Source organism: Neophocaena asiaeorientalis, unplaced genomic scaffold (assembly GCF_003031525.2).
Source record: "Neophocaena asiaeorientalis asiaeorientalis breed wild unplaced genomic scaffold, Neophocaena_asiaeorientalis_V1.1 scaffold54, whole genome shotgun sequence".
NCBI lineage: Eukaryota > Metazoa > Chordata > Mammalia > Artiodactyla > Phocoenidae > Neophocaena > Neophocaena asiaeorientalis.
Genome location: NW_020174938.1, coordinates 746,326 through 768,354, shown reverse-complemented (window position 1 = coordinate 768,354; position 22,029 = coordinate 746,326). Strand labels below are relative to the sequence as shown.

Genomic DNA, 22,029 nt, shown 5'->3' with positions numbered 1-22,029 from the left:
ATATATCTGAAGTGCCCCACAAAACCTGGGTCATCTTTAAGGTCTGATTCAGTTCCTCCTTTCCATGGGGGCTTCTGTGGCTCCTTTTGTTTTCCACTTGTAGTGTTTTCTTATTTTTCTTAACTCTTATTATACTCTAGGAGGTTATGTGTAAATATGTTTAACAATTGTCAAAGAGGTTTTTTTTTTATTGCAACTCTTTTGAAATTACCTAGTTTAGTAAGATATTATTCAATAAAAACTGATAAAGTGGGGGACACTAATTGGGTCAACAACCTTACTAAGAGAGCTTTATCCTGATGTGGGCATACAACAGATTTATAGACCCTACTGTACACACATTTGAGAAATTACTGCTGGCTCTCCACCTACTCCCTCCTTTTCTGTGTTCACATGAGTCTAATCCTGAAACAGGGGAATCACACAGAGACTTATTCCTTTTCATATATCATAGAAATTCATATCATACTAAATAATGTATTTAAAAAAACCTTCATTTCTCAAATCAGTAGCAGCAGCTTCTATGACTAAGTCTACTAAATCTTTTCTGATGGCAACTATTAACTTTATGAGAGGCAAAAATGCCACATATGGTTTGGGCAGTAAAATCCATAGTGATGAAAGGAGTCAGTCATTGACTAGAAAATGTGAGCTCTAATATTTTAGATTACTGTTCATACTCTCTTTTGTAACCATTAAGGACAGAGAAGCTATAATAGGGAAAAAAAGAAGTTTGGTAATTTAATGATATTTAATGATATTGGTGGGTTGGGCACACAAAGGAAGGAGAAATAAGTAATTATATAAGTATTTGGCAATATGGAAAGCTTGCAACACTATTCAATTATGATTTAAAATATATAGTGTACATACAGTTTCTCAAGCAAAAAAAAAATAAGATTTCATCCTAATTGAAACACAGAGATGTCATATATAACTACATTTATATAGGATTTATATGAATAATAAAATGCTAATATTTACTATGCTTCTCACTTTCTAATTCATGGATGGTAATAAATCTATTTGACTTGTGAATCTAAAAGTGTTCTCTATGTTTTGAAGGTCACCAATATCAAATTAGGTATGAGAACTACAACTCCAAGATAAATACATTATTATTTTGAAGAAATGATTTCTTTGATTTAATAAAAAACCCAATACATGCAAAAGAGTATATCAGAAAATTCTTTTTGTGTAAATATCCACTGTTATTTCAACAAATGGGTTTTGTATAGAAACAAATAAGTATTTATGGAAGAACTCTTCCATGCAAGGGCATCATGCTAGATGGGATGGGTACAATATGGAACTAGACCATGCATGCCTTCAAAGAGATTATAATCCAAGCATGTTAATAACAGAAGCACTTGAGTAACTCTGGCACCTTAGCCAGATCAGCTAAGTGTGTAAGAGTAATATAGAGAGCTGTGAGGTTTAAAAGAAGTTGGAGGAAACAGGAAAAGCTTGAAGGAGGAAATAGGACTTGAAATAGGGTTTGATGGATGACTAGAATTTAGAGGCAAAATTGGATGATGGGAGAGGGTAACAGAAAAAATGAGTGAGGGAAAGAAAGTATTCGGCACCTGGAGGACAGTGAGTATTAAAGGTTTTTAAGTACATAAGATATATATGGGAAATATGGGAGTTAAGGTATTTGGAAAGGGAAATAGGGGCTTAATTACAGAAAACCCTGATTGCTGAGTTTGAATGTGATTTGGTAAGCAATGAGGAGTCATTGAGCATTTTCATGCATGAAATTACCACAAATTTTATTTTCTTAGAACCATATATTAATCATAGGCTACATATATATATTTAAAGCTCTCTATGCAGCAGAGCCAACACACACAGGCCTCAGTCCTATACAGGAACACAGGTCTAAATCCTATTGCTGAGACTGAACCAATGGAGGGGAAAAGGCCAGTAAACAAATATGCACCAGTGAGGAAAGTAGGCATAGTAATCAAGATAATGTCACTTGTGGTCTGTAGATGCTGTAAGTTGAATAGTTCATTTTAACTAAATACTGGATTCCCTAAATAACAACTTTTTGAGAGTCAGAATATAGTATCTGATGATGATAAACTATGGTCAAGTTATAGCTTTTAGTTGGTCCTCATTTCTATACCTCACTCCAAATTCCAGCCATCTTCAGCATTTAAAGCCAATAAAATTCTTGGACCATAAGAAAGGACTAGAGTTAGGGGCTTTAATTCAAGGAGAGACTCATGACATAAGTGTCTGCCATATGCTAAGAGTCCTTGAGCTAAAGGCAACTAACCCAATCCTAATTACAGGATAGGAAATACTCTGCCATTCATTAAAAAACAGTCCAATAGCATTTCAAATAGCATCATTATTATATACATATATCACACACACACACACACACACACACACACACACACACACACACACACGCTATGTAGACGCTATGTAGACAGAAAGTTAATTACCTCATGATCATGAGTGGCCTGTCGGGCTGCATCTAAAAATATGATAGAATAAGAACATTAAGCTGAAAAACAAAACAGAATAACAAAACCTAAGGAAATGACTATGCTAAGCTACAAAAACTGCTGGTATATGTGGGCTCTCAAAACATATCATATTTTCTCTGATAGCTTTATTAATCAGTCAACAAAAGTTAAAGGGAACCCCATCTTACAGGTTACACAGTTAGACACAAGAGAAACAGCAGACACAGTTCTTACCTTTGAGGAGAACAGGGTGGGAGAGTGGACAGGAAATACATGCCAAAGGATGTTTGCAGGACATTACAGTTTAGCAGGCAAGATGCCCAAATGTGGAGAAGACGCAATAGCTCAGGAATGACAAGCTATTATGAGTGGGGCTTCTTTCTTTGGCAGTGTTTCCTGAAGGAGGGGAACTTTTAGCAATGTTTTAAGAGTGTGATGAACAATTTTAACGGAAAACAAAAGATCCATGAAGACTGGGATCTTCTGTATCTTGTTTACCTTTGCATCCCTAATGCCTAGATGAGACCCTGATACGTACTAGGAGGTGTTCAATACATTTTTTGAATACACGCATACATGAATGAGTGAATTAAAAGGATGATTGATCACTGGAAGCTGGGAGAAATGATCACATGAAAGGCTTAGAGGTGTTACAGCAAGGTGGTTATGTAGTGTAGCAGACAGATTTGTTTAGAGGTAGAGAAATGACTAAATTGGAAATAGAAGAAAAAGCACAGACAACTAAAAGGGTCTTGGAGCACAAGCCAAATTGTTGATACTGGATATGGAAACCCAACTGAAATTTCTAAATGAGAGCAATGTGATTTTAATAAAATTCCAAGATGATGCTTGTAAGTGAATGTAGTATAATAGAGAAATGATAGAAATATATCTTTTATATTCTCACTCTAATACTTGGCTTTGTGACACTCCATCATGCAAAACAAACTACAAATACATTTGGTTCTGGTTCTGATACCTTGCCTATGAGATTTGCCTTTCTGACGGTCCTGGGTTTTCCTACTGAAAACCTTGTAGGCCTCAGTCTTCTGATACTGCTCCAGCTCCTTCATGTAACGCTCCTTATCTCTGTCTGCTTCATCAAGGTAGCGCTGGGGAAGAAATATGGAATTATTTTCAAGAAATAGGTCTTACTGACATAAAATACCAATGAACTCTTTGAAGAAAGCAAAGGATAATTAGCACATGGAAAGAAAAGTACAAGTGGGATAAGCTTTGAGAATTAAAAAAAAAAAGTCATGTGAATAGAATAAAATATTTCTTAGTTATAAAAGAAATAGGTGATTCTAACTTTTTAGACTACTGCCTTTCTTAACTTATTGAAGACAAGTTCTATTGAGGTCATTCTCATAAAAAATTCACAAGAAGATTATAGTTCTTCTACTAATCCTATAGATAGAACTACACATGGCCCTAGAGTCCTCAAGAAGACTGAACACCACATAGGCACACTTAATCTTCCCAGGGGAAAGGATGGAATATTACTTTGTTTCTTTATCCCCAACCCACTCTGAGGAGATGATCTCATACATCAATTGGCCTTTAAGAGCCAGAAGAGTGGAGATACAAGGAACATAAAAAAGAATGACCTCACCCTATGGACCTAAAATGGACTACTATGAGACAGCCTGTATCTACATGCTTTGTGCTATTAATTATTTAAACAAAGTTCATTGATCTACTAGGATAATTTTGTTTAATGCCTTGTACTTTTCATTCATCGTTAGGTTTAAGAAGTAAAGTATAAAAATACTCTTCTAAATGAACACAAACAAGAGTTAGATATTATGTTAAAAGCCTTGTCCTACACAAGAGCCAGATGTAGGGGTCAAATGGCCAAATCTGGGACAATTTAAGTATCAAAATACTCAAGTAGAGTAATAATTTATAAACCACTGGGAAAAAAAGAAATTCATATGCCTAAGCCAATTGTAAATAAATAACAAACAGATACATAAATGGAGGGAGGAAGAGGGCTCTTGCTTAGATTAGAATGCTGAAGGGCAACTGGCAAATGTGGAGGGAGTGCTAGAGTTGGAAAATCATCATTTTGCAACCATCATGGTAAATATTAGATCAGGCAAAAGTTATTAATGAATGCTAAATCTAGGGGGAAATTTTGATATGGAACAGACTATTTGAATGTTCTTAAAATGTCTCTGCACAGACTACTTATTAGTTATAAGGGAGAGTAAAAAACTTCAGTGAGTGAGCAAAATTAACATTACGAATAAAAGGAATGAGGAATGAGGAATAAAAGACATTGTGTGCCTGCATATGCGATACCCTGAGAAGGACCAACGTCCACCTATGCAGTATTCTGAACAAGAATGCATAACCTCAATCTAATCATGAGGAAACATCAGACAAATATAAAATGAGGAATGTTCTGTTGAAAGTAAACAAAAAGGAGGGGGAGGAAGAGGGAGAGACGGTATTCCTAAAAAAATATCAATGTCATAAAAGACAAAGAAAGGCTGTGGAAATATCCCGGATTAAAGGAATCTAGAGATTTGACTACTAAACTCAGAGCCTGACCCCTGGACTGGAATCTGAACTGGAGGGGGAAAATGTTACAGAGGTTATGCAGTATTCTGAACAAGAATGCATAACCTCAATCTAATCATGAGGAAACATCAGACAAATATAAAATGAGGAATGTTCTGTTGAAAGTAAACAAAAAGGAGGGGGAGGAAGAGGGAGAGACGGTATTCCTAAAAAAATATCAATGTCATAAAAGACAAAGAAAGGCTGTGGAAATATCCCGGATTAAAGGAATCTAGAGATTTGACTACTAAACTCAGAGCCTGACCCCTGGACTGGAATCTGAACTGGAGGGGGAAAATGTTACAGAGGAATGACGTTAGAGGTCAACTGACAAAACTGGAATATAGGTGGCAAGTTAGATAAAAGTATTGTGTTAATACAAAATTATGAGGTGTTAACTAAACTGTGGTTAAGTGAGAGAACATGTCTATTCTTAGGAAATTCACACTGAAATATTTAAGGGTAAAGGGCTATGATGTATGTAACTTATATCAAATAATTCAGAAAAAAATTGTGTGTGTGTGTGTGTGTGTGTGACAGAGAGAGAGAGAGAGAGAGAGAGAGAGAGAGAGAAAAGAGAAACCACATGCCCAATCTTGCCCAGGAGAGTATGAGCACATGTGCGAAAAGAGAAAATGTGTTAATGACAGGTCAATCTGGGTAAGGGTATTTGGGTGTTCTTTGTATTATTCTATGTCTGTAACTTTTTGTACATTTGAAAAAATTATTTTCAAATAAAAATTTAAGAACAAAAACAAACATGAAAACCCTTGCCCTGCCTAACTAGTTATCACTGTTTGTTATCCCTGGAAATGACTTTTGCGTTTTTCCTTATATACTTCTGTATTGTCTGAAAAAATTTTAAACGATGAGCGTGTATTAATTTTGAAATAAAAAAATTAAAGAGAAAAGAGTAACTACTATGTACAGCTCATAATCCATTTATACATTAGAGCTAAAACAATGGATGATATACTCTGTTTTCTATTAGCTTGCTACCACAAACACAGAGCTCCAAGTTGCAACTCAATCTGATCTCTTTGAAATTTTTTGAATTCAGTTAATTCCCAAGAGTATTTTTCAATTTGGTTTTAGTTTGTTTGGAATCCTTTTTAAGGAGTGTAAGACATAAGAGAAATATAGACATATATCAGATACTGAAAATGCTGGGAACTTTCAACCCCTCCGACAATCCCTACAATCACAACAATTTTGTGGCATTTCAACCAGTTCGTGGCTAACTTGTCTTTAATTCCTCTCAAATCTAACAAATGGATTTGTTTCAGTTTGGCAATAAGGTTAGTTTCTGTCTTGGAGGAAAAAGAATTCAAATAGTTCTTGCTTTATTTTTCATAGTAGGTTAAATTTGCCAGAACTCCAGTTTAAAAAGTTTATTAAAGCAGTAACATCTTTTTCTTAAACAAAATTCTTATGTGAATATCAGAATTTTATCAAAAGACATTTTCTCATTTAACTCATGACTTTTCACTTAACTTGGCAGAATAAACCATGCTGACAGATTTCTTAATATTGAACTACTTTTTATAAAAATCTTATATGAACTCTCAGCATATAAAGCAAATAAAAGTGGAGCTGCTTTGGTTTGGCAGGGGATCCTAGAGTCCCTCCTGCTCACGTCCCTGCAGCAGACCCTGAAAGAGTATAAAAACCACTGTGGAGAAAAGAGCTATGAAGGACCCTGCTATTCTGGTCTCCTAGGCCCATGACAAACTTGGAGAATCAACAGTCCATTCTCTTTGCTTTTCTGACAAAAGTTATTTTTGAGATATAATCAAAACCAAGCAAAGGATCAGGAATAGGAACAATTACCTGTTTTTCCTCCGGAGGAAGTTTACTCCATTCATTGCCTAACATCCTTGTAATTTCTGGAAATGGGACTTCTGGTCTTTTTGCTCGAAGCTGTTCTCGACGCTCGTTCATGAACCGAACATATCCTGTAAGGGGGGATTTGGGTGCATTGCTGTCTCGAAGAGGTTTCTTCCTCTTTCTTCCTTTGGACCAACCTCCTCGTTTACTTCTTTGCTACAAAACAAGAAAAAAAAAAAACCCCAAACCAAATTACAACAACAAAAATTTCCCCAAATAACACAATAATCAACATCAGCAAACAAAACAGGATTAATAATTGCATTTTGCTACCATTAAGGCCCTGTATATTCAAAGCTCTCCAAACCTGTTATAGGTACAAATGGCTGCAATGCAGTTTTCAAGAAGGGACCCCCAGATGGTTCACCTGCAGACCTTTTTATGTACCATGCTACACAATGTTACACTAAGGGGCTATTTTAGTGCTAATCCCAACAGATAAGAATGAGGGGTACCATGATCACATAAGCTCTGGCCTTCATATTCACTTAACAAATCCTGACTCCTGACAGGGGAATATTCTAAATGAGAAATGCAGCACATATACAGCACTGTGCCAGGGAAGCAGACATTGCTACAGTAGATCAGAACAAGATGCTGTCACAAGCACTGGGCAAAAGAAGAGGAGACAAGTTGTAGTACTAGGATTAAAATCATTCATGAAGGGTGTTTCTCACTGATATCATTCAAAGACCAGTTTATTTCCCACAGTAGATAGCACTATAGATTTTAAAATTAATATCTAAGACTTAGAAAAATTTCAGCAACTATAATATATCCTAAATGAATACTAGTTCTTTGGCTTGCTGGTTTATTTCTTAAGATGTTTATTTTATAAAGGCAGAGGTCTTTATATGTTATTAGCTAAATCAAAAGACAATATCGCTCCCAAAAAAGTTTAAAGGACTGAAGTACCACTATTGTTTTACCACAGCCTTTTTCTTTGTCCTTTTAAACAGGATGCAAGGTACTTTTACCTCATAATTTTACAAATACACATAGCCTATCAGTTAATAAAGTTTTATGGATATAAGCGTTTTTATTTCAGAGAAGAGAAAGATAAGCCAAATGGGACAAAAATATCTAAATATTAATTACCATACTGCACTCCTCCAAATATATATAAAATGGTACAATAATTCAGCATTGGGCAAATGGTGTATTTGGTATCAGTTTTTTTGTTTTTCTTTTTGGTTTTGCTTTGTAAACCTAGTAACATTTAATATTAAAGCTACTAAGGATTTAAGATGTTTAAGAAGCCTTAAGCATTCGTCATAATCTTTAAGAATGCCAACATAAAAAGAATAAGCTCTTTCAAAATAAGAACAAAGACAAAAGTCAATGGTGGTACTCTTTTATAGCTAAAAACAAAAAGAGAGTACCTTAAAACATAGACAATGTAATCAGTCATTTGTGAGGAACACTGAAAGTCCAACAAGGGAATGATGGCCCAGGTCCATACAGAACCTCTGTGTGAATTAGAAAAAGATGCCCCCTATGGGACAATGAATGACTTGGTAAGTCGTGTGAACCCTTTGGGCACATATGCCTCCATGCTGCAGGGTTTGGTGAGCAGAGTGTGGTCTTGAGTAAGGGCATGTGGACTCCTCGTTAATTACTTTAAAAAAAAAATAAATTTATTTATTTTATTTATTTATTTTTGGCTGTGTTGGGTCTTCACTGCTGCATGTGGGCTTTCTCTAGTTGTGGCGAGCGGGGGCTAATCTTTGTTGCGGTGTGCAGGCTTCTCTTGTTGCAGAGCACGGGCTCTAGGTGTGCGAGCTCAGTGGTTGTGGCTTGCAGGCTCTAGAGCACAGACTCAGTAGTTAGATAGCCCGTGGCTCACGGGCTTAGTTGCAGCATGTGGGATCTTCTCAGAGCAGGGCTCGAACCCATGTCCCCTGCATTGGCAGGCAGATTCTTAACCACTGCACCACCAGGGAAGCCCTAATTACTTATTTAATTAAATCATGCAACTCATTCAGTAAGCATTTGTTGAGCGTCTAATCTGATGCAGGTATAAATTTTCTAGGTAGGGGAAAAAGAAGAGTCTATTTGTCTCTGTATCATTAAAACCATTAATATGGTTCTATGTGAAACAAGAAATATAAAACAGAATATTCTGCAGAATGTAAGGAGGCCAGAGGATGAACACCTCGGTCAACTCCCTTGCTGACTGCTTCTTCAGAAGCCTCAGAGACCAGTAACAGGAGGAGATGCTTCAGCTTACCTCATCTTCGTGCCTCTGTTCATTGCCTTCTGCTGTATTTGAAGACTCATTCTGAAGCAACTGACCTTGGGAGAGATCCTCAACAAATTCTGGATTATTTGTGGATGATGAGGCTCCACTACTATATGGAACCTCTGGGTGGGTTATCCTGAAGAATGATAGGCAGAGTGGAAAAGTTCAGTATCAACAGCATCAAAAACTCCTACTTACCAAGGTTCAAGACAAATTTCACTGCCAGCAAAATCACATGCCAGCCCTTGAATTAATTCCCCCACCTCATTCTGTATAAATGTAAACAATGTCTCCATAGCAATTATAGAGCATTTTAAAAAAGGTTTCAGTGCTTGATTGGATCAGGTCAGTTCCATGAAGAAATCTCCTACTAAAAACAACTATAATCTTTCCCCCACAAATTACCTCTCTCCTCAACATAGACTTTACATTTTAGTTCTGAGCATGCAACTTTTATATGCTAGTTTCATGTATCTCCTTTTCATGTAATAAAAGGAAAATACTATTAATGGAAAAGAACAGGAATGGGAGTTGAAGAGGAAGTTTGCCCCCCATCACAAAAGAGAGCGTTCTTTAAGGGCATAAGAAATATCTCTTATGGTACATTCCATAGGCTACTCCTTGGATTATAGTGTTTATTGACAATGAGATCGTCTAAGAACAATATTATCAAGTTCAGTAAGTTCAGGTATAAATGTTAATAAATCAGAGATATACATTTTCTGTTCCTATCATTCTGTTCCAGATGAGTCAGCAAACCAGATCTCATCCTTCTGAAAAGTGGACACAAGAAGGTACAGATGACAATTGGATCTTAGACTGAGTTATACCCTATCGCATTTAGATAAAGGAATGGAAATAAAAGTAACACCATGCGCTAGGGAGTTTGGGGTTTGGGGCAGGTAGTGGGGAAGGTGGAGGAAGATGTACAAGAGAGTAATATTCAGTCATTATTCTGGAAGAATGTATACTCCACAGGGTTACAGAAAATACTTACAATGCAATGTAAGTACTGAAACAGAGGTCTGTAAAATGTGCCATAAAGGTACAGTAGAGGGGATGAGGAATTTTATATGTATGGAGAGAATGTTAAGAAAGATTTTACAGAGGAGGTCTTAAAAGTTGAAGAGGCATTCATCAGGTAAACAACATTATTACAGGTAGAAAGAACAGGGTATTAATAGGAGAAAGGGAAACTCTTCAGGAGGCTACTGCAATAGACTAAGGGGGAGACAAGGGCAAACAGGAGAATAGGGGAGAGAAAGCTAAGAGATAATTAAGAGGTAGAATGATAGATCGAATATAAATAGTGAGGGAAAAAGAAGAGTCAAAGGTAATTCTGAGGTTTCTAGATTGGGTGATAATGTACTATTAATCAATGTAACAACTGGAATGTGTGTGTGTGTGTGTGTGTGTGTGTGTGTGTGTGTGTGTGTGTGTGTGTGTGTGTGTGTGTGTGTGTAAGAAAGACAGGTGAGAAAATGCTAAGTTTGAAACACTCATGGCATAAATAGGTGGAGCTGTCCCACCGACAACTGGAAACATGCCCTGAGAGAACAGAAGTGAAGAAAAGGCAGGAGATATTTTGGGAGGCATCAGCTCATGGAAATAATGGGAAGTGCTAGATATTCTCCAGAAAGACAGTGAGAAGAAAAGTCAGGATAGAACTCTGTTGGAACAATATTTTAGAAGCAAGTGTTAGATGAGCTGGGAAAGACTAAGGAGGGCGTTAAGAAATCTAGGAGAGAATACTGTTACAGAGGCCAAGGCAGGAAGACTTTTGAGAAGGGGTTATTACACAAGCAAAAAGTTGCAGATATCACATAAGATAGGCTAAAAAGTATCTGCTAAATCTGAAGATCTGAAGGACTTCAGCTGTACTCCCTGTACTTCAAGGGAGTACAGTTTTAGTGGAGTTATGGGAATAAAAACCAGATTACAGTGGACTGAGAAAAGAATGAAAGCAGATTCAGACTGTCCTTGAAAGGACAGAAATTTTATTTTTTGGAACACTTCTATAAAAAATAGAGTATTATAACTAGGAGGTTCCTACATTTTTGAGGTCCTGTGAAAAAGGGTAGATAGGAGAAGTTATTAACTCAATGCTAATTATGTTCTCTGAAGAGTTGCCATTAGAGATCCAGTTTGATCTTGGCAGCTTTGTTTTTCAAATATTTCAATCATTTTGGATGTCTTACAATGTCTTTTCTTTCACTGTCATTCTTCATTTCAACTGTGCCATCAATTTTTAAGTTACTAACTCTTGCACATTCTTATTTCAGTAAAATATGAAAACTAGGTTTAGGAAAGAGTACCAATCCTGTGAATCCCTTGACTGAAATGGATAGGAATCAGAGGGAGTGGTCAAAAGCAGCAAATGCCTTAGAGATGACAAGTTGAATAAAGACTGAAAAAAAAAAAAAAAAGGCTCCTTTGTTCCAATGAATGAATGAATTGTCCATACTCTTAGCTAAAGCCAACAACCCTTCCATTTGCGCCCTGGATCCCACACCCTCTAGCCTACTCAAAAACAAGTTTCAGCAATTCTGCCCTCTCTGGCATCACCAATTCTTTCCTCTCTACTAGATTAGCCTAATCAGCAAACAAATGTGGCATTATTACTCTTACCTAGAAACAAAACAAAAAACACACTTTCTTGATTCCACTTCATTTTTCTCCTTTCCTTTATGGACCTGACCTGAGGGTGGTATGTTCCAAGGTCCCCAGTATACTGAACCCTGTTTTCTGTTCTGTCTTCCACCCACAAATTTAATGCCTTTTCTATCTTAACTAAGCACTTATCATGCACTGTGTCCATAACTTTTGCAGTTTGAGATGTGATAGCAAAACTAGCACGAGTTTCCTTTTCCTTCTTCACAATTTCGCAGATAGAAGATTCATTCTCACCATAGATCTCAGCAACCTCAGCATATTACTATTTCTTTTTCTTTCCTTATTAAGTCAAGAACTTTCACCTTTTCACTTAAAGGAAGCACATTAGGGCTTCTCTTTGGCGTATCTGAATTGCCAGCATCACTACTCTTGCGCTTTGGGGTCATTATTAAGTAAAATAAGAGTTACCTGAACACAAGCACTAAGATACTATGACAGTCCATCTGATAACAGGCAGCTACCAAGTGACTAACAGGTGGGATATGCTGGACAGAGCAATGATTCACGTCCCAGGCAGGACACGGTGGGATGGTGTGAGATTTTATCATACTATTCAGAGTGGCGGGCACTTTAAAACTTATAAACTGTTAATTTCTGAAATTTTCCATTTAATATTTTCCAACCATGGCTGACCGTGGCAGGTAACAGAAGCCACGGAAAGTGAAACCATGGATAAGGGGGTACTTACTGACTTCAATTGTTTATAGTGGAAAGAATTGTTTATAGTTATTGACTTCAATTGATCTCCCTTCATTCTTTCTTAAACCCAACCCAAAGGAGATAAGTGTTCACAATCTTGTCAAGGCCACCAGTGACCTCCATGCTAAATCCAATGTCATTTCTCAGACCTCATCTTACCGGATCTTCCAGAAGTATTTGACACAGTTCATCTCTTCCCCTCCCTTGAAATATATTTTTTACCTGGTTTTCAGGACCCTGCACTCCTCTGTTTTTTCTGATACCTTTTCAGGTACCCCCTTGAGTCTTCTTTGCTGACCCTTCTCTCCTCCCTAACTTGTAAATACTGGAGTATCCCCGAGTTCAAGTGTCAGGTCTCTTCTCTTTTCTACCCACACAGTGCTCATTCGTTTGATGATCTCAACCAGTCTCACAGCCTTAAATATCAGCTCTAATATGTTGATTGACTCCCAAGTTTCTCTTTTTAGTGTAGACAGCCCCTAACTTTAGAGCCCTGTATCAAGCTGCCTATTTGACATCTCTGCTTGGATAGCTAATAAGAATCTCTATTTTAAAATCTCTAAAACCAAGCTCCTAAAATTCCCTCCTCCACTTGCTCAGTTTTCCCCATCTAATTTAATGGCAATTCCATCCCTTCAGTTGCTTAAGCCAAAAATTTGGAGCTGTCTTTAACTGCTTTTTTCTCCCTTCTCACATCTCATCTGGTCTTTCAGGCAAATCCTGTTTGGCTTACCTTCAAGATATATCTAGAATTCTATACTTCTCAACACCTCCCATTCCTATTATCTTTGAAACCCCCTCCAGTGAGGTTTTTGTCCCTACTACTCTGCCAAAAATACTCCTGTCAAAGTCACTAGTGAAGTTCTTTGAGTCATCATCTCTCACTTGAATTATTTTAGAACCATAACTGGTCTCCTTGCTTCAGTCCCTGCTCCCTTCACTCTATTCTCTATATAACAGCCACAGGGATACTATTTTAAAATGTCAGATCATATCATTCCGCTCAAAATCTCCCCATGCTTTCCCACCTCACTCAGAGAAACAGTTAAAGTGCTTACTCTGACCCATAAGATCCTACACGATCTAGTCCCTTGCTACTCAAAGTACCGGCCTTACACCAGCAGCACAGGCATCATTTGGGAACTTATTAGAATGTAGAATCTCTGGCCCTAACTCAGACTTTCTGACTCAGCGTTTGCATTTTAATAAGATGTCTAGGCAATTCATAAGTGCATTGAATTTTGAGAAACACTGATGGAGCCTATTACCCCTCCCCCTGGTATACTCTGCTCCAGTCACACTGGCCTCCTGGCTATTTCTAAAAGGCAGAAACACTCCTACCTCAAGGCTTTCCCACTCACTGCTCCCTCTGCCTAGAATAATCTTCCCCCATACCTGTAGGCTAGCTAATTTACTTCCTTCAGGTTTTTATTCAAGTCACTTGTAAAGCCTTTCTGGGCCATCTTATCTAAGATGGCACCCCAAGCCCCTCCTGTCCCTCTTCCTTACTTTATTTTTTAATCCATAGTTCTTATCAATGTAGTATGCATTTTACTTATTTATCCTGTCTGTTGTCTGACTTCTGCAGTAGAAGTTAAGCTCTATAGGGGTTGGGATTTTTGTCCATCTTGGTTATTGCTTAATGTCTAGTGCCTAGAATGGTGCCTGGCACATAGCAGACACTCAGAACATTTTTATTGTACAAGTTGGACTCAGCAAGTAGGCAGCTTTTAGAAAAGTTTTAGAGAATAGTTTCATCTGAATGAAGTCAGAAGGCAGATATTAATGAGTTAAGAAAGAATGCCAGGGAAGGAAACAATTATAAAGTGTAGTCTGTTTTTAAAGAGCTCTAAGGAATATTAAAATAATTCATCTTAGGGATTAGCTAGCACTTCAATCTATTAGTGAATACATTTCTTCTTTGGCAAGTAATGTCTAATAGAAAAGATAAAAATTCAAGTGGAACGGAGATTTTCAGTGGAAGAGGGACTACTGCTATTAGCCCTTTTCTACATTTCTTTATATATCTGTCCAAAAATACCAAAGAAAGGAGTTGGAGTTGGGGGGAGGGGTAGGTTGGGAGGAACAGAAGTCAGCTAGAGCTCCTAGGCATCTTGAATAAAGAACCATAATTAAAAATCTAATCTTAAAACAACAACAAAAACCCCTGATGTTTGGGGAAAAAGTTATTTTAATATCTGTGGCAATTTAGACAGAAAATGAATTTGATTTTCGAAGCTAGCCCTGTGGCAAGTATTTCCTTAATGGTGACTATGTAATTCTCTTAACTGGGAGTCACTGATGTTTCCTAGATCCCACAGTACTGCTGTTCCAGTTCACAGGAACCAGAGCATTGCAAATGACAGCTGAATACAGATATTAAAGCAGTTTACAATGGCTCTCATTCTCTTTGCAAAGCATAACAAACGCACCTTCTATTTTTGATATAAAACCGCCTCTTTAGCACCTCATATGTTGTCAGAAGCTGTTCTGAAGCCTAGGCAGAGGCCCAGTGTCCCAAAGCAGCTGCTTACCCAGTTGTAGCCAGATCATTACTCTCCTTGGAGCCATCTTCATCTGCAAAAAGGGGAGGCAGGGTGGAACCAGTCATCAAGGTTTCCATCTCTCTAAAAGGAAGACAGAATAAAAAAAAAATTTAATGGCTTAATTATCTCCAGTTCAAGTTGCATTAATTTAAGAGTCAGCCTTCCTTAACTTTATCACATCAGCAGCAGAATAGAAACTGACCTAAATATTTATTTTCTTGACTTGGACACATCAATTTGAACTTTATGGTTAATGGGCTTTTAACCCTGGTCTTATCAACTGACCAGACTAAAAACAGATTTTAACAACCAGGACACAGTTTGGAAAATTCCTTTTTGTTCATTCAGAATATCTTCAAAAGCATGCTTCATTTCCGGTAAAAACTGTTAAGCAGAGTAACTCAGAAGCACTGCAACCCTGAGCAAGTTATTCAGCCTCTTTGAGATACAATTTCACCATCTTAGACACAGACAAAATTGCTGACTTAACCCACAGGGTTATTGTGAAGGATTAAACTGAAAGTGCTTCATAAACAGAGAAAGGCTAAGATCGTAAGTGCTTTGAGTATTATTATATAATGAAAGGTATTGTTATTACAGCATTACGAGTTCTTAATCCCAGATGAATCATCCTTAGATTAAATGGTGACAATCTGAGTCCTCCAAAAGGAAATAATGCAAAGGAAGTAGAGGATGGAAGGCATACTGATGTGGTTCAAAATGAAAGAAACCACACTTCCAGGTCAGAAATGTGCTCCACATCACCATGATGACCAACAGTGGAAATAGCATGCACCTGGGCACAGGAAATAACTAAGCCTAATTGAAGAAAGCAAATAAATCAGAAGAACCTGAGGTTATCAGAATGAAAGGATAAAAGGACAAAGTGACAAAGAGAGTAATTTCATTTAGCATATCGCTACAAAGAAAGATTTTTCCCTTTCAAGGCTTACTACCAGGGGCTTCACCCCATATAGCTAAAAGCAGAAGCCTTCCATTCACCATGAAAATGATATTCAAACAAAACATTCAATAGTGACCCTAAACATCAGCCACTTAAGTGGAACTGCAAACCACTCAAGAAAAAAAGTGCCTCAATCACCTGGGAGAATTGAGGAACAGATTATGAAAATTCACTCAGGAGCTCCCTCAGCAGTTATTTCAGGTGCTGCTGCTAAGGAGACCTAGTGAAATAGCAATTAAAAGAAAAGCACAGCAGCCCAAGCAGAGCTAGGATTCATCTGGCTGAGATGGAAATACGAAGAAAATGCAGATGACAGTGATGCCATATTCTAAAATGTTCAATATAATAATTTACTTACAAAATGATAACAGTGATGATTTATTTCTTATTCTTACTTATTTCTTGTTTTCACTTCTTTGTTACCTAGCAGACCAAATTCCATAAATAGCTTACTCTGAAAAAATGCATCTTTGTATATTCACCACCCATTATAGTGGGAGAGCATGGAAGGCAGAGAGGAACTTCCCACTCAACCACAGAGTACGGAGTTTATTCCACATGCAGGGATACTTGCTAACTTTTCAATTCCTTCAAGAAAGGGGGGGTTACAAGGGGCTCTAACAAATACTGCAAAATTCCATTTTAGATGTTTTCTAGGATAATCTTGACACAAGTGCGCTTATGTTTTACTTCACATTATGCACAGACCAGATTAGAGCCCAGGCTTTAAGGGCTGCAAACATCACCTTACACCAATATTCATTTTATCAAAAGAAAATTAATCAATTAGATGCCATATAATCTAGTTATAAACCACAAGCAAACATTCAAATAGGTATATATCCACAAACCTTAAAAGGACTCATTTAATTGGCTTCTTTCTAAAAGTCACCTTAGAAGTAAAGGACTTTTCGAGAGCCTCAAGATTCAGCATTGGAAGCTCTTGGCATCATCCCACCTCAAAAGAAGATATATTACCTGGTGGGGGACAAATGAACTATCTTTTCATTCACTATACCAACATGATCCTCTTAGAGTGTTTCCCAGATATCTTTAGTCATTTTTGAAATATGGGGAAGCAGCTGGACAACACAACCGTAACAACATATAAATAGATCATATAAACAAAGGAAGTTCAGAGAACACATTTCTTGTTGTTGTTGTTTTTTCCTCTTAAGTGTGTTTTACTCAATCCATATGGCTTCAGATATATTTTCTCTAGTGTTACTGAGTAGTCAGGTCCCTAAGAAATGAGTAATAAAGTGGGTGGAAGGTTAAGGGGCCAAAATCAACAAAAGAAGGAAATGAGGAAAAAGTCCAGTGAAACTCAAAGGCCTCTAAACTAGTTGGGAAAATAAAATGATTCGCAAGAATTGGCTGGGATCCTGCAAGAAGCTGCTTTCATATGGTTCATGAGGGGGTGATTCAAACTGAATCACAGCTACCAAGCCACTGATTGCCAAAAGCCCTTCAGTGTAGCATCTGTGCCTGATAATGTCCCAGTACAGAGGTCACACTAAACTCTGAAATTCTATGCAAAGCACTTAAGAAATGTAATGAATGCTGCTCTGGAAGGGGAAAGAAGAGATATATGTACAAAGGCAAGGCAATATACAAGTTTGGTTTTCCACTGCAGTTTACAGAAACAGGTATATCATGCAGATGTTTTCTTGCAGAAGGGATTCACCCAGTGAAGGCCTCCACCTGGAGGTAAGTGGTATTACCTTGGGGCTTACACTTTGAGCCAAGGTCTGGACTGTAACTTTGGAAACTCAAAAATCCCCTCTAACACTAATCGCTCACTGAAAACATTGATGTAAAAAACAGAGTGACAATTTAAGATATTTTAATAACAATTATAAAAATTGTAATAAAAATTATATTAAGACACTAATCATAATCAGAACATTTTTGGGGGCCAGAATAAAGGCACTCAGGTGTAGCTTAAGAAATCTTCCTCAACTAAGATTGTTCTAGTAACCTTTCCCAACAAAAGGGATGATCTCACCAATGAGACTATATTATTCCAAATGTTTTGGACAGTGCTGAAAGTATAATTTATACTTCTGTTTTCTGGGGGTTGGCTCTTTTCAGGTACCCTTTCCCCACTTTACATATGTTAATCCCATTCATTAAGCCCTCTCATGGAGATGCACCATATTCCTTCCCTACCACACCATCCCCAACAGTACACCTCAGAGTTGAGAGGTAGGATTCTGCCCTCATTTTTCCATACTACAACCTTTATGCAAAATTTCCAGTTCCTTTAAAAGTCATGTTAATTCGCTATACCAATCTCTGATCATTACCTCCTATCATTTCGGTTCTACTACAACACAAACCTCTATTTGTCGACTCTTGATTTTCCCTTCTCTGTCTAGCTTAGATTCTGTGGCTGCATTTCAAATATTTTTTTGCCAACACCCTCAATTCCTTTGCCATGTTGTTCTTCTATACCCTGGATGTAGATCAACTCTGAGTTTTAGCTCAACATGGTGTTGGAGAAAAATCACAAAATAAAGGGTGCTACTATAAATTTATGGTATCAACTATAGCTGGGCCCACAATGCTCTCAGCAGTCATTTTACATGTTCTTAGGTTATCAATTGCCGCATTAGCTCTGTCAAAATTTTCCAATCAAATCAAACCTAACTCACTCAAACCCTCCTGAATATTCAGGCTCATCTCTTCAAACTTCTCATCCCTGACTCACACCAAAACCATCCTAAGTAGTTTTATTTTAAAAATATATAATTTATGTACCATAAAATTTATTCCTAATTTAAGTTATACAGTTCAGTGGCTTTCATATATTTACAGGGTGACTTTCACATATTCCTACCAACACCAGAATTGATTTTACAACATTTTCATCATCCCTAAAAGAAACTCGGTACTGCCCATTCCCCCCTCCCCCCTAGGCCCAGGTAACCACTAATCTGCCTTCTGTCTTTATAGATATACATATTCTTAACATTTCATATAAACTTAATCATATTCTCTGACCTTTTGTGTCTGGCTTCATTCACTTAGCATAAAGTTTTCAAGGTTCTAGCATGTATCAGTATTTCATATCTTTTCATGGATAAATAATACCACATTTTGTTTATCCATTGAAAGACTGATAGACTTGGGTTGTTTGTATTTTTTGTCTATAGTGAATAATGCTGCTTTGTGTACAGTTTTTGTGTGGACATGTTTTCAATTTTCTTAGGCCTATACCTAGAAATGGAATTGCTGGGTCATATGATAACTCCATGTTTAACATTATAAGGAACTGCCAAACTGTTTCCAAAGCACCTGCACCATTTTACATTCCCACTAGCAATGTATGAGATTTCCAAATTCCCCATACCCTTACCACACTTTTTAGGAGTGCTAAAGAAATATCAATTCTACCCTCCTCCAGCTTTCCACATGGGCTAAGGGAAATACAGAACTCCAGCCCACTTCAGCCATCCTGTCCCACTGAAAGGGGGAAAAAACTAAGAAGCACCGGTAAAGTTTATAGTCCAGGGGGCACAGGCTCACCAAAAGACTGTGACCTAATCATAGTACTACAGAATGCTTCTCCTCCCCTCACACCTTACCACTACATCACTAAAGGCCTATATACCACAGTTCCTTTCACCCAGGACATCATTTCTACCTTTCAAAAAAAAGCCAAAAAACGATTTGAAGAGACTGAACAAGGATTAGAACCAGAGTAAGATACAGCATGTTTTTTATTTCTTAACTTTAAAAAAATTGAAATACAGTTGGCTTACAATATTAGTTTCAAGTGTATAATATAGTGATTAATATTTTTCCAGATTATACTCCATAAAAAGTTATTATAAAATATTGGCTATACTCCCTGTGGTATACAGTACATCCTTGTAATTTATTTATTTTAGACCTAGTAGTTTGTACCTCTTAATTCCCTTCACCTATTTTAGTCTTTCCCACCCATTCTTCCCTCTGGCAACCACTAGTTTGTTACCTGTATCTGTAAGTCTGTTTCTGTTTTGTTATACTCATTTGTTTGTTTCATTTAAAAAATTCTACATATAAGTGAAAACATACAGTATTTGTCTTTCTCTGTCTCACTTATTTCACTAAGCATAATACCCTCTAGGTCCATCCATGTTGTTGCAAGTGGCAAAATTCCATTTTTTTTAAAGACTGAGTAATATTCCATTGTATATATATAGCACATCTTCTTTATCCATTCATTTGTTGATGGACACTTAGGATGCTTGGCTATTATAAATAACGCTGCTATGAATGTTGGGGTGCATACATCTTTTCAAATTAGTGTTTTTGTTTTCTTCAAATAAATACCCAGGAGTGGAACTCCTGGATTTTATGGTAGTTCTGCTTTTAATTTTTGAGAAAACTCCATACTGTTTTCCATAGTGACTATTCCAATTTACATTCCTACCAACAAAGTCCTAGGGTTCTCTTTTCTCCACATCCTTGTCAACATTTATTATTTCTCGTCTTTTCGACGATAGCCATTCTGACAGGTGTGAGATGATATCTCACTGTGGTTTTGATTTGCATTACCCTGATGATTAGTGATATTAAGCATCTTTTCATGTGTCTGTTGGCCATCTGTGTGTCTTCTTTGGAAAAATGCTTATTTAGGTTCTCTGCTCATTTCTAAATTGGGCTTTTTTTTTTTTTTGATATTGAGTTGTATGAGTTCTTTATATATTTTGGATATTAACCCCTTAACAAACATATCATTTGCAGATATCTTCTCCCATTCAGTAGGCTGCCTTTTCATTTTGTGGATGGTTTTCTTTCCCACACAAAAGTTTTTAAGTTTGATTAGGTCCCATTTGTTTATTTTTGGTTTTGTCTCCCTTGCCTGAGGAGAAAGATCCAAAAAAAAAAAAAAAATCACTAAGACCAATGTCAAAGAGCCCACTGTCTACGTTTTCTTCTAGGAGTTTTATAGTTTCACGTCTTACATTTAGGTCTTTAATCCATTTGAGTTTATTATTGCATATGGTGTGAAAAAATGTTCTAATTTCATTCTTTTACATATAGCTGTCCAGTTTCCCCAAACCACTTATTGAAGAGCCTGTCTTTTCCTCATTGTATATTCTTGTCTCCTTTGTCACAGATTAATTTACCATATTTGTGTGGGTTTATTTCTGGGCTCTCTATTCTGTTCCATTGATCTATGTGTCTGCGTTTGTGCCAGTACCATATTGTTTTGATTACTGTAGCTTTGTAGTATAGTCTGAAGTCAGGCAGCATGATACCTCCAGCTTTGTTCTTTTTTTCTCAAGACTGCTTTGGTTGTTCAGGGTCTTCTGTGGTTCCATATAAGTTTTAGGATTATTTGTTCTAGTTCTGTTACAAATGTCATGGGTATTTTGATAGGAATTGTATTAAATCTGTAGACTGCTTTGGGCAGTATGGTCATTTTAATAATATTAATCCTTCCAATCCATGAACATGGAATATCTTTCCATTTATTTGTATCATCTTCATTTTCCTTCATGAATGTTTTACAGTTTTTGGAATACAGGTCTTTCACCTCCTTGGTTAAATTTATTCCTAGGTATTTTATTCTTTTTGATGCAATTGTAAATGGTATTGTTTTCTTGATTTCTCTTTCTGAAGTTCATTATTAATGTAAAGAAATGCAACAGATTTCTTTTTTTTTTCAACAGATTTCTGTATATTAATATTGTACCCTGCACTTGACTGAATTAATTTATTAGTTCTAATATTTTTTTTGGTGGGGTTATTAGGGTTTTCTATATATAGAATCATGTCATCTGCAAATAGTGACAGTTTTACTTCTTCCTTTCCAATTTGGATGCCCTTTCTTTTTCTTGTCTGAGTTCTGTGGCTAGAACTTCCAATATAAATTAAATAGAAATGGTGAGAGTGTGCATCCTTGTCTTGTTCCTGATCTTAGAGGAAAAGCTTTCAACATTTCAACACTGAGTATGATACTAGCTGTGG

The 22,029-nt window shown here is 36.9% G+C and overlaps 1 protein-coding gene across 1 annotated transcript in view; it reads right to left on the bottom strand.

Moving 5' to 3' along the window:
• The window catches only part of HMG20A (high mobility group 20A), a 68,901-nt gene that overhangs the window by 11,852 nt on the left and 35,020 nt on the right, over positions 1-22,029 (bottom strand). The window contains exons 2-6 of the mRNA XM_024761794.1: positions 15,087-15,179; positions 9,169-9,316; positions 6,882-7,094; positions 3,463-3,595; positions 2,460-2,491 (exon numbers count right to left, since the gene is read on the bottom strand). Of these exons, the coding sequence (XP_024617562.1) occupies positions 2,460-2,491; positions 3,463-3,595; positions 6,882-7,094; positions 9,169-9,316; positions 15,087-15,175 (615 nt within the window). The 5' untranslated portion in view covers positions 15,176-15,179. The remainder of the gene's footprint in view (positions 1-2,459; positions 2,492-3,462; positions 3,596-6,881; positions 7,095-9,168; positions 9,317-15,086; positions 15,180-22,029) is intronic.